The sequence below is a fragment of the Meleagris gallopavo genome, chromosome Z, assembly GCF_905368555.1.
Source record: "Meleagris gallopavo chromosome Z, MGAL_WU_HG_1.1, whole genome shotgun sequence".
Classification (NCBI taxonomy): Eukaryota; Metazoa; Chordata; class Aves; order Galliformes; family Phasianidae; genus Meleagris; species Meleagris gallopavo.
This window is the reverse complement of record NC_139435.1, coordinates 40,251,383-40,264,653: the sequence shown is the minus strand read 5'-3', so window position 1 is coordinate 40,264,653 and position 13,271 is coordinate 40,251,383. Positions and strand designations below refer to the sequence as shown.

The 13,271-nt window shown below is 38.3% G+C and overlaps 1 protein-coding gene across 8 annotated transcripts in view; it reads right to left on the bottom strand.

Annotated features, from left to right (window-relative positions):
• The window catches only part of NTRK2 (neurotrophic receptor tyrosine kinase 2), a 204,810-nt gene that overhangs the window by 53,813 nt on the left and 137,726 nt on the right, over positions 1 to 13,271 (bottom strand). For all 8 annotated transcript variants that reach the window (XR_014880318.1, XR_014880319.1, XR_014880320.1 and 5 more), the window contains one exon: positions 2,286 to 2,416. Coding sequence is in view for 5 of the 8 variants with exons in the window: in XM_085212798.1 (XP_085068924.1) it covers positions 2,286 to 2,416 (131 nt within the window). In the remaining 3 variants the exon portion in view is untranslated. The remainder of the gene's footprint in view (positions 1 to 2,285; positions 2,417 to 13,271) is intronic.

Below are 13,271 nucleotides of genomic sequence, written 5' to 3'. Positions count from 1 at the left end.
TTACTTATGCTAAGCCTGCTTCTGTATCTTCCCAGATATCTCTGGAACTCTTAACTCCCAAGCAATTTGCTTCAGCACCATCAACGTCTCAGATACCAGCCTGCTGATGAGGAAAAGGATGCAAGTTGGCTCAGATGTGAAGATGTTCAGGCCAATGTTTTATGTACTTGCATAAAGCCATACAGTTGCATGGCAGTCAGCAGTCAAGAACAGCAGTGTTGGCAGGGACCAACCACACATGGGTGAGGATGTGCTTTCTACCTGCCTGAGTCCCTTGGCTCTTCCTCCCTTATCACCAAACATATGCTCCTACAAGGTTCATGGAATCTACTTCATGGAGACAATTTTGCTGTAGTTTGCAGGGGGTTGAAGCTCTCTAAAGCCTTACTGTTTGCCAGGAGAAGCTACCCTTGGCTGCTAGTTTTCAGACCTGCTCCTCTAAGGTCAAAAATTACACATTTTTAATACCAAACCCTGTGCCAAATGGTGGAGCCTGGACATAGTTCTCTGCCTAGCTCTCTATGTGTGATAATATTCCATCTCTATCAACTCAGAAAGCATCAGAAGATCAAACTCTAAGTTATGTGGAGATCAATCCACTCAGAGAGTTTGCAAAAAAATTTCCTTTTAAGACAGTGATTAGAGTCTCATACTAAGAGCCAACGTAAGAACCATTAAGTGAGAATAATCTGTCCACAAAGGTTATTCTCTGCATGGTTACCTGTGCAATCCTTTTTGATGCTAGAAAGAATGGATTTATCCAAAAAAGAAAAAAGCAATAATAATAATAATAATAGTAATGCAGAAAACTGATAGACTTGTCATCTAAATCCATGGGGACACTTCCCCTTTAAAGGCTGAATACTCTTGCATATTATACTGAGAAAGTGCATCAGAGAGATGCAGAACAGCATTTAACAGTGGAAGTGTTAGGCTCCATTTGTTCACGACATTCAAAGGGAGCAAGCGAATAGGAAAACTATTATTTTGCTATCAAGAACTTCCCCAAAGTGATAGAGAAGAGGAAAATTTCACTCTAGTTTCACCAAAAGTACAATAGAAAATTCATTCATTTCCAGATTTGTCTTCTTCTGTCTCATATTTTCTCCCCTCAGGACCTCACTTCTCACATGACTCACATTTCTCCTCAACGTGACTAAACTATCAAAAACCTTGTAAATTTGGCAAAGCAGAAAAACCTGCTATTTTTGATGGAGCAAGAAAATGGCCTACAAATCCATCATCTTTTCATGTTCTCACTGCCAAATCCCGTGTCTTGTTTCCATTTAGAAAAAGATGATGTTCTTGGTTTCTTTTACTGTATGGTTTCATCCAGAATGTACACATGGTTGCCTAATCATGGCTGTTCAGGAAAGATTGTCTTCTGATTTCTAAGCACAAATCTAATTCTAAATATGTATTCACCCTGCATTTAATGAGATACCTCAAAATGTTGAACATCTTGTTCAGCTTTCAGCTGAACAACAGATGGAGATAGGAGATTGTTGCCAGGGATACTGAAAACTCTGAGTGTAGTTTCACTGGTACTGTTTGCTAGTGTAGCTGAGGATGATGACTGACTCTTAGTCTTTCCACTCTGGGGGACTAAAAGGTTTTGGTACAGTAAAGCCAGTCTGATGTCCAAACCCTGAGACTATACTGGAAGTCTCTCTTCTTGGACTACATTTTGGAAAGACTGACTGAAGATATAAAATTAAGAGTTATTCCTCCAGGTCTGAAATATCACAATTTCTAGATTTCCATACAGGAAGTTTTTTTCATGTACTCAACAGTACATGAAAAAATTACCAACAATTTTGTAGTAATATTCCTAGTAGTTATATTAATGGCAATTGCCCACAGATAATTTCAGTGACTGATTAAAATAATCACATAAACATGAAAAAAGATCACCTTTGACTGGCAGTTGTACACCTAACCTATCCACTCAGATGGCTACAGATTATTTTGTTAGACACAGAAATGTAACTCGTGTATTTTTAATAACCCAGGCATTATTTTTCACTAATCATATTTTAAATAAATCATAAAAGATTTTGCCCTTTTATGACACCATCTGTTTTTCCCCTTTTTCTTATGAAATTCAGCTTTTATTTTATAATCCACAGAAAGATCAAGTATCACATTCTCTTAACACTCCATTAGCCTTGTGAACCCTCACACATATATCAGAGGAGTTGTACTGGGCTACAGAAAAGGCAAATACGATCATTTACAAATAAAACATGCAACCATGAATTAATGATGGAAATCCTAGACTCTACCTTCACTGCTACCAAGATCTTGTCCTGTTCAGGACAGAGGTTGTAACATTCTGCCAGAAACACTTTTCCAAAGGCTCCTTCTCCCAGTTCTCTTTTAAGAACAATATTGTGGCGCTTGATGTGCTGAACAACTGCAAAGAGAAGACAAAACAGAAGACAAAATGAGCTGCAAGGCTAAGGGCACATGCTTACAGATAGATAAAGGTCTGCCTGTAGAACACACTGCATGCAGTGGAAAGAATAATTGTGCCAATTTATGATTTATTAATGCCTTACCAAAAAAGGCTGATTTAAATATACTTATATTTGGAAAGTAGTGCATTTAAGATAGTAAGAAGATGTTGAGAATCACCTGGGAAGAGCTTACATATCACTGGGTTTTGAAGACTGCCATCTATGCCATACTGAACAGCCAATGCTGTTGTGATATTTTCTTGTTTGTTTTTTAAAAACATGAAATCAGGAAACATAAGACACCTTTCTCATATCTCTTCCAGTGCTGTACCTCTAACAATAGCTGAACTGTCTCATCCAGAGTCAAAAATGTTTGGAAGAAAAAGTTCTTAAATTAACCTAACCCATGGAAACAAAACGTGCCCAAAACTAAATCCAACTTACTCTCTGCGCACACCTTTTCATCTCCTTTCTCTCTGTGTGCTATACCATAGTTACTTTAAGATACATTCCATTCTCACAAATGTGAACTACAGCATTGCTCTAAAGTAAGAGAAATAGATGATGGACAAAGGTTTTAGTCAGTGTCATGAACAGAGCTTTAATGGAATGCTGCCCAGAGGCAATTGATTCAGACATTAAAGTCCTTGAGCACTTTTGTTCATCTCATTTCACAATCTCCTTCCAATGCAGGCTTCCATTAGAAGATTTAATATTTAAAAGACTACCAAATTTTGTACAATGCACTATCAATTCGCAATATTTCACCTAAATAAAGCATCCGCAAGGTCAGTTTAACTGGTCTACTAAACACAGTGGACTGCTTTTGTTGCTGAAATCGTACAAAACAGCTAGAATTTACTGACACATTCAATCTAAGCACACTTAGCTGCTTTTGCAAAAAATGAAATTCAACCTTGCTTGGACAGAGCCTATTTGCAACTTAAATACTAGATGCAGTGGAGTAAGTAGCACTGCAAAGGCATCAAGCCACCCTCTGCCAATGTACAAATCTCCCATTAACCACTTAACAGCAGAGACAAGGGCTGACCCTTGTGTCAACAATGTGGGATGTATTCATATGTAGCTAACCTCCTGACCCTCTGCTTGGCCACATGCCTTTTCCAAACCAAGTTACCATTAACTCAGAAACTACACTGCCCCATTACTAGAAAATGGAAAATGGAATGCTGCTAATACCAGCAGCAAGAAGAAAGGTCACATACCATTCCCACCAACGTTGACAGCATTTGGAGAGTGGATCCACAGTCCCACAGAGAGAAACTCCTACATCCTGCACCTTGAGCTGTGGAGGACACCCAAGGCCTTGTAAAATGCAAAAGCAAACTGCTTGGCTCTTCCTTGGTACCCCTATTCTTGCCTGGGGAGCACAAGGTGCTTGGACAGCCATGCCAGCTCCTGGCTGCTGTGAGAGGGCCCTGATCCCATCAGACTAAGCCTATTCAGATGGAGATGGTGGCAGCTGGGAGGCTATGCAAGACCATGCAGCCAAGATACTCAGTTCCGTACTACCACTGTCATCACCTCAAACTGTCTAAGGCCCATCAGCTTTGATAGCAGCACAGAACTGAAATTCTGCTCTACTGACATCAGCAGCAAAACCCTGTGTCTGCAGAGGGGAGGGGGATCTTTCATTTCATTCTCTTTGCAGCTACCAGAAACTTGGTAATGACCACATCTGACTTTCTAGATACTGCTCAGGTCCTCCCCACTTTGAACACCAAACACCACTACTGCCCTAGAAGTAAGAAGACTTTTGTCAAGTTCCTGGAAGAACTGTAAAAATAAATAAGAAACATATAAAGTATTTCCCTATATATATGTATACTTGCAGCTGCTAAATGCTCTGACATAAACCAAGCATTTGAATAAACAACCTGTCCCATACCAAACTGTCAAAAACAAAACACTGCAAGTCACAGAAGAGCTTTGCTCAGAGTATATTTACAACTTGTCACGCTCTATCAACCCCTGTTACCTTTCTGAGCTGAACCAAGTTACTAAACAAATGAAAAATGACAGTAAATGTGACTAAATGGGCACAGATTAAATCCAAGAACAATGTAAGTAAATCAAACATATATGATGTGATAAAAATATAAACGAAGGGAAAAATCCATTTAGCACACTCAGAGCCATAGCCATTATAACACTTTATTCAGTAAGATGAAATTCCAGGAGATACACTGAAAAATGCACGTTAAAATCTGCTTTCAGTTAATATTAAGATAAAGCCAATCATTTCCACTGAAAACCAAGGATTATCCTGGATTTATATTGAAGAAACAGCATAGATTTTGGCCAAAGATGTGACATAACTGAATTACCAAAGAAGTGGTCTCAGAACATTTTCTCAGAGGCAAAGATACACAAATACTCAAAGGGTGGTTATGTATTTTCCTCTTTTTCACTCTAGATGGTGATTGCACTTGAGCAGCCATTTGTGCTTTTAAAACCATGTCATTCCTCGTTCAAAAGATCTTGTTTGATTACTATAAAAAAATATGTTACATTAAGCTAAGAGCTAAGTCAAGTTGAAACACTTAAGAGAAAAATGAAACCTAAAACATAAAGTGAGACTATGCAAACTAAACAAGGGTAAATGCTGAAAAGAGGCTACAGAGTTAAGTAATGTCTATAAAGCCTTGCCCAAAGAAGCAGCAGGCTTTCCTGGATGACTGTGGAGAATGGGCTGGCAAGAAAGAAAACTGCAGAATAGAGTTTTCTTCTCAAAGTCCCAGAGGCCTTCGACAGGAAGAATTGGACTTACAGTATCTCAGACACTAATAAACTGCATGTCACGTTGTAAATGATGCATTGAGGCCTTATCCTGCAAATACTATCTGCAGGCATGAGATTTCAGTCCCCAGGCAACCAATCTCTGATGGTGAGGTTGAACAGAGAGGATCACAGCACATTCTGGAGAGGATGCAAGCTACATGGGCAGCTCAGAATAATCTCACCACGTTGAATTCACTGAGCTGGATATGGCTGATTTCAGACACAGACAGGAGGACATAACACAGTGACATAGAGTAAAAATGTTTTTCGCTTGGTTACAGTGCATAGGTCTGAACACTTTGCAACTACACATGACCATTACACAACCTAAACTGACCTTCTGCACAGCATGGAGCATACCACTGATTTAAATGACTTGTTCTTGGCAGGAAAATACCTTCTGAAAGGAGATGTGCCAGTCTTTATTAGGATGCCTGAGCTATTCACTTGCCCAAATGTGTAATAATTTTAATTGCTAATAAAAATGCAGACCTTCCTTTTTTCTCTTAATTTTTAGCTTGTCTGGCTTGTATCTACCTCCCTTGAGTTTCAGGAGACTTTACAAAATATCAGTACTATTCTTGCTATTGGTAAGGCAAAGAAATGGAAGCCCCTCTCAGGTAAGCATTTTTTCTAGTTTGCCAGTCATTTTTATGGCTCTTCTGTGGAATAATTTTCAATACCCTTTAAAAATATAGATATTTCCAGTTTTTTTGTTTTGTTTTGTTTTTTCTTTTTATCTGGAATTCACATTCTTGTATCACTTTATGAGTATGATGATGCAAGCTTAAAATCATCACCTTTTGTACATCAAAAATCATACTAGTCCTTTTAAGTCTATGTTTCCTAAAAAATGCAAAAATTATAAAGCTTTGTGACATACATGAATGAACGTGAGCACAGTGTGAACACCTTGCTCAGCTGTAGTATCACAAGTGCTGGTTTCAGATATAGTTTCACATACCTTATGAAAACAACTGAGCAGAAGAGAGATCTCTATAGTTATGGAGGAACCACATCGGGAATTCACTGCATGATGGACAGTAAGAGCCATAGCAACCAGGCTCCATCCTCCCTGCTCAATTAACTACCAACACTAGAAGATTCCATAGTGTTACATGCCCACCTAAGTCACTTGCTAAGCATCTTTTCCAGGATACTGTTAAAATTTCATTAGTGATACATATGTGGAACATACTGATAATGTTTTTTTTTTTTGTACAAATTGTCTAGAGAAGAGGAAAAGGATCTTCAAAATGTCAGACAATCAGACAAGGTAATATTATAGACATATTTACAATTGCATGAGAAAAAGGTAGCAGCAGAACAGATCTGTGATGTGACATGAGTTGTCATAGAAAGACATTTTGCAAAGTTTCTTCATTATTTACTCCCATCATTTCTCTTGCAAGCACTACAACTCAGTTCTTTCTAAGATACTGCTAGGAAAAAAAAAAAAAGTGTAAATGGCTGAGTAATTGCTCAGATTGTATACCGAATTTGTATAGCATTTGTCATTCACATAAAAGGCAGGGTGGAATTTCAGAGAGAATCATATAGCAGGAAGAAACAAAATCACTACAGACAGCAGACAGCAAGTCTAGCCCAATGACCTTCGGATTCTGCAGCAACTGCAGCACTACAGCCCTGTGTGCTATTGGGAGAGTAGAAATTTTGGCACACTGAGATATCTACTCTCTAACATGATAATAAAATGGCAGTAATAACCACCAACTTCATAAAATAAAATAAAATAAAATAAAATAAAATAAAATAAGATAAAATAACAACTCGCCTGTCACAACTGCTTGTATGTAGAAATAAGCTCAGTACTGAGAATATATTTCTGATTATTTGGTGTGCTTAACCCATACAACATTTATTACTCACCATTCTATTTACAGTTTTGTGTGTTGCTGCTGCTAAATTACTACCATATGGCAGCAACAAATCCTCATGCAAGATCAATATCCAGTTCTTGAAAGTACAAACAAGCAAGCAGTTAGTTTACATGTATATAGTCCACACTTGAGACACAAATAATCTCTTTAATGAGATTAAAATAAGCCAACAGAAAACCTGCTTTTATGTAGTCTAACGTCAGTACAGGACATAGAAAACAGAACATCAACAATCCACAGAGGAACTACTAAGTCAAGGAAACTCAAATCTTTTCACTTTACCATTGCAAATATGGCCTCTGAAACAGTTTGCAAAGCTATCAGTGATTTTCCCAGTCTTTCAGTTATTTAATGGACAAGCTGATGGAGGCATTTCCATGGGCTGTGGTCTTCCTTGGAAGAAGAGTTGGAGACACTTATAAGCAGCAAAGCACTCACTAGAATGGTATAATCTCCAGGAATTTCCTAACTCTAAGGAAATATATCTGATGATAAACCCAATAAATCTGTGATTGCTGTAGCCTACCCTTTGAGTGGCTTTGTTTACAGCTTAAATCCTCACAGGCTTTCTACTTTGAATCCCAGTGTTTCCATTGTTTTGACTGGGAATTAAGTTCCTCTTTATGACACAACGTTGCAGCTCCTGGAATGGTGTCCAGGTAGCAGTCCTTCCCAAAGGGCCTGGGGCACCACAGCTCTTGTGCACTATAAAATCATTCTGCTATCATGGCATTTCACTGGGTGAAATTCATGTGTTTCCTGACTTTCTGAGTCAAGAGAAACTTCTTATTTAGTCAAAATCTTCTCAGTATCCTACAGAGAGATAGATTGGCATATTCAATTTTATCCTTATAACCAAATAAAAAATACTTAATAGTAAATTATAATAACAATGCTATCATGGTTTTAGATACATGAGCCTTATGAGCTAAATTCACCCTTAACAAAAACAAGAATAATGAAATTGACAACTTCTCCAGGCATGAGTTTTACCTTACAAGAACTAAGGTATGCAAGGCCCTCAAGCCTCAGTACCCTGGCATTATTTTTTTATTTCAACATTAAAATATGTGTTAAATACATATTTGACAAGTTATGTGCTGAAACAATTGGGATATGTCAGAATAACTGAATTTGTCAGAGTACGTTCAAAACAGACAGTAGGTATTATTCACTTTGTTTTTTTTCTCTGTATGCTGCTTCCTGCTTATTAACAGCTTTTCAGCACAGTACTGCGAATCAGCTCTAAGCAGAAAACAATGCTGCATTTCTGATCAAACTCTGCCATTGCAGATGCACATGCACTTAATTTGTAAATGCCAATCTCAGTGCACTTCTCCCAAAAGTTACTGATAACAAAACTTAAGCTCCTGTGCAGGAGTTACAATATAAAATGTCTGCTAGTATTATTTTATTGTGGCAAATCGTCTGCCTTACATATTAAATTAGCTGGAGAGAATGATCTCACCACCACCATTCTCTTAGCTCAGGCCAGGAAATCCTTTCCCTCAGCACAACACTAAACTTTATGGATCTTTTGAGCCACAGGAAGAGAAGAACTCAGCAAAGGATAGGAAAGTACCATGGAGCATATCTTGTACAACAGATGTTTGCATGGGAGAAGTGCAAATAAACATATAATCTTCAAAGCATTAAATCTTTTCTACCTCTTTTTTTTTTCAGAAACCAGCATAATCTGAAAAGCATCCCAAGATGCCAGTCTGAGAAGCAGGACCTGAAAGAAACTTTCAAGGGCTGAGCCACATTCGAGCTTTGACTAAGTGAGCTTAAAGGTGCAATTCAAAGGAGATTGCCTCATTTTTCTGTATGCTTCACTGCTTTACTTTTCTCTTCTTATTTTAAAAAGAAAAGAAAATCATTAAGTATCTTAATGTGAGGGAGAATAGAAAGGTTTTACTTTTGGCCTCTGAAAAAGAAATGTGAAAACCAAATCCAGCTTTCAGTCCAGTGCAAGAGTAAACTATATGTTTGGCTCACAATCCCAAATTCTGTCCCATCAAAGGGGACAGTTACTCATTAATACAGATGTAATTACCACCTTTTCTGAATTATTTTACTGAAAGCTATCACAGCACCTGATCTTGCCATCTTAGATGAGTAAGAATGCTCTGTTGCAGCTAATTGTGCAAGGAAGGAAATGAAAACAACAGAGGAGATATCACAGGAGCACAACAAAATTCAGTATTTTATATATCGCTTTTAAACATTACTATTTACACTTTTTCTAGAAATTTTTGTCCAGCTCTAGAGCTCTTGTCAGAATTCTATCAGGATGCATGATAATGTATGGCTTTCCACGAGGAAAGCTGAATCTTAGGCACACCCACGTTTTGATTTCTTTGGAATAGCTGAGATAAACTTTTCCCTTGGTGGAAGTTTCACTCATCAGCTGAATTGCATACAGTCAAGGCTTTGAGGCCGCTTGGCTTCTCATGCTTATAGTTTTATGTATGCCACCTGTATGCTCTTCACCTCAAGTGGCTGTCAAGCACAGTGTAATTACATTTTAAAATAAAGAGTTTGGGTTATTCCTGAAGAGGACCCAGAAAAGATACAACGACATCAAGAAAGGTAAACAAATAAGAAAAGGAACCATCCTTGACCTTTGGTCAGATTTTCCCATTATTTATCAAAAAAAAAAAACAAAAAAAACAGGGAAAAGAGAACTTTTCCTTTACACTGAAAAAAAAAGAACTTCATTTCTTTTCCCTTCCCTTTCTTCATTTCATTTCCCTTCTCCTTCTCCTCCATCTGGGGTCACAGATGGGTTAGCACTAACTGTTATCTGGCCTGAAAACCCCACACAATGGAAGAGACAAGCAGAACCATCTTAGAAGGTGGGCAGATGTTAAAAGCAGGTTATTGTCTCTTACAGATTTGTCCTTACAGTTGTTCTTCAGTTTTTCAGTTCAGCATTTAGTTCTTCCTTGGCAAAGCTACTGCTGTTCTGCTTTACTTTCATTGACAGGATGGTACGCCTTTTTGCTAGGATGTGCCATCTACAGGAGCTTACATCTCCAGGTGGCTTTTCCTCATTGGCCTCTGTCATAGTTTCAGAACTTCCATCCTTACTGATAACAAAGGCAGTTACAACTAGAAGCATACGCATGCAAAGTACACCCAGAAAACTCATTTTTACTTCTGGATTAGAGAGCTCAACTACAGCCACAAAACAGTCTGAAGATTACTAATTTGTAATAGTTTCAAAGAGAAGCTCTACAAGTTCTCACTTATGGGTCTTGCAAATGAAGTCACAGAGGATTTGCAAGACAGAACATGATTAAGATTTTACATGATTAGGACTGCAAAGAAAATATCACTTTTATCTTGTTGCACATTCTCTGGGGGAAAAAAAATATCTTCCTTGGTATCAACACAAATACATGTTTAAATTTTCAAACCTACCCCAGACCACACAACACCTTCTCTGCTGACCTGGCCCTTCCTTTCTCTCCTCCAAAGGACTGAGGCCATAAAATGTAAAAGTCATGATATTTCCACAGCCTGTGTAATGTTTTATTGTACTCTGGGGCATGAAAATCTCCCCATATCCTAGGATGGATGGGAATGAGACTGCGGCATGCCTCTTGTATTACACTTTGCTTAAATAAATAGTGATGCTGCTACCTGGAACTACTCTGCAAATTATACTAAACCACAGCCCAGTAGGATTTGAGAACACTTCAAAGAATCTTTCAGTGGTGGTAGGATAGGTGCCTGTTCTATTTGTCCTGGTAGGATAAACAATCTTTCTCGTAGTTACAGAGAGAAAAGATGTGACTTGACCCAGGGAGCAACAGGACTTCCTAGATTAAAAAAAAGTGCTGAATTTTCTTTTCTCTCATCTTGGATCTGCATATTATTTTCATGTAACATGAGAACTAACAGATCTAACAGGCCTAGCAAAGAGTACGAGTAGCCTCCTTCCATTTACTTGAGCTCTGGATATTGTTATCTCTCAGCTAAAATTATATTTTCCTACATTTCAAACCAATAAAAAAGACTATTTCTTTGTCAAAACAAGTTTGTTGAGGAAGGCAAAGTCTGCTTTACACACACTCCCTTGCAAGTAGTCTGCACAGCATAGAACCCCTTGTCCTGTTAGCAGATTAGAGGTAATCTCATGCTCTGTATGTCCTTGTGACTGCTGACAGCAGGTATCAGTCATCTGGTTGACACATAGACCCTCTGTCCATCCAGCAACCAAAGACAAGGAGGCAGAGGTCATAAAGTAGGAGCAGAGAGCGCTCAGTTTAACTACATCCAACTCTTTGTTGGTCTGCTTTGTTCCTTCTGTTTAAGGAAGGACTTTGAAAAGTTTCACAAATGTACAAATTCCCTCCCATATATAAAAAAAAAACCCTTTATTTTAGAGAAAGAAAGTGAATACAGATGCATTAACCAAACAGCAACTGTACAAGACATCAGCAGCTAATGAAAAACAAAGACCTGTACTTCTTTAGGGTAACAGCTTCCTAAAGGGTCTAGTGTGCTAATGAACTGTCAGAGTTTAGTATCAGATGCAACAACACAATAAAGCACAGACTAAATGGGATCTTTTAAAGCTGTGGCCCATGAGGAGATTGAAGACAAGTTCAGTCTCTGCCATTATGATTTCAACACCTAAAAGCATCTTGTTTTTGAGTTGATAATTACAGTGTGCTGAGCCAAGTAGCTGTCACTAAGGAATAGGAGCTGCCCAAATACAGCAAAATGCATGGAAGTTTACTGGTTGATTTATTGCACAATAATGAACTCAGTTACAGCCTTTTTCTGTTTTTGTTTTTATTTTTATTTTTCCCCTTACTTCCATGCCTCAAAAGGGAGGAAAAAAAGGAACGTTTGAACATTTTGTTCCTGTCAGTTTCCAAGAAAGAGGAAAACACCAGGCGAAGTTCAATCAAAGGGTACCCTCCCATAGCCCACTGTTGCTGGAGAAGAGACCGCTGGGCAGATACCTGAGACACATATTTCCCAAAGCACACAGACTCAAAGTCTTTGCAGAGATGTGAACTCTCACTGATGGCAGCACACACACATAGCAGAGCAACAAGAAGAAGAACATCAAAAACGGCTGAATGAACTTTATTCAGGATCTGACATACTATGCCAGTATAATGAACGTGACCTAAAAAAGACTGTTATACTCATAAGCAGACTGAGTTGGCAGGTATGACCAATTAGTACCAGTTAATTTTATGGTGATAGCTAGTACACACGTGTGATCTTCTATAAAAGCTTAATAGATGTCACCATAAATCACAGTCACCTTTTCCCTTGTGCTCTTTATTCTTGGAAGGTACTTACAGTTGAATCTTCTGTAACACATGCATTCTAAAGTGAATGCAAATGTTAATTCTGGGAGCCTCTGCGAGAAACCAAAATGCATTGGGCAGGAAAGTTCACTTTGATTCTCTGTGATTGTTGTTTTTAAAAAAAGTCTGTTGTGTAGTGACTACTGTACACCAAGATATTAAAGAACAGTTCAAAGAAACTGTAGTCTGCACAGCAAGAAGCATAATTTTAGTTTTATTCTTCTTTCTGAAATTCAAGTTCTCTCACAGAGCAGATAAGTACCAGTTGCTTATGTATTCACGAATACGGTAAACATTTTGAGCAGCAGTAATCAATGCAAATGGCTGCTACAGTTATTCATCTGTAATGGAGGACACCCTACATGTTTATCAGTACAGAAAATATTAAAAATTACCATCATTTTCATTGTCAGCAGTGAATTTTTCTGTCTCAGTGTCACGGATGGATTTTTCTCTCTAGTTGTCAGAACTGGCACTTGCAGCTAAGGAAATGCATGTTGACTGTTGGTACATGTGTCACCTGTACAGAACTAAAACTGAGATACACAAAGCATAAGTCACTGGTCAGCCTCATAGTCAGGATGTCACCAGGGTAGATTAATAAACTGCTTCGCAACCAGTGCCAACTAATCATTGCCTTCTGCAAGACCACCACCAGCACGAGCGTGAGGTGTTGCTCTTGAGATGGAATTGGTGTGAAGCCAGTTAGGCAGTTGTGATGCACGGCTTTTGGTAGCCCAGCATCAATAAAATGGTCCTCCAGCAGTTTCCAG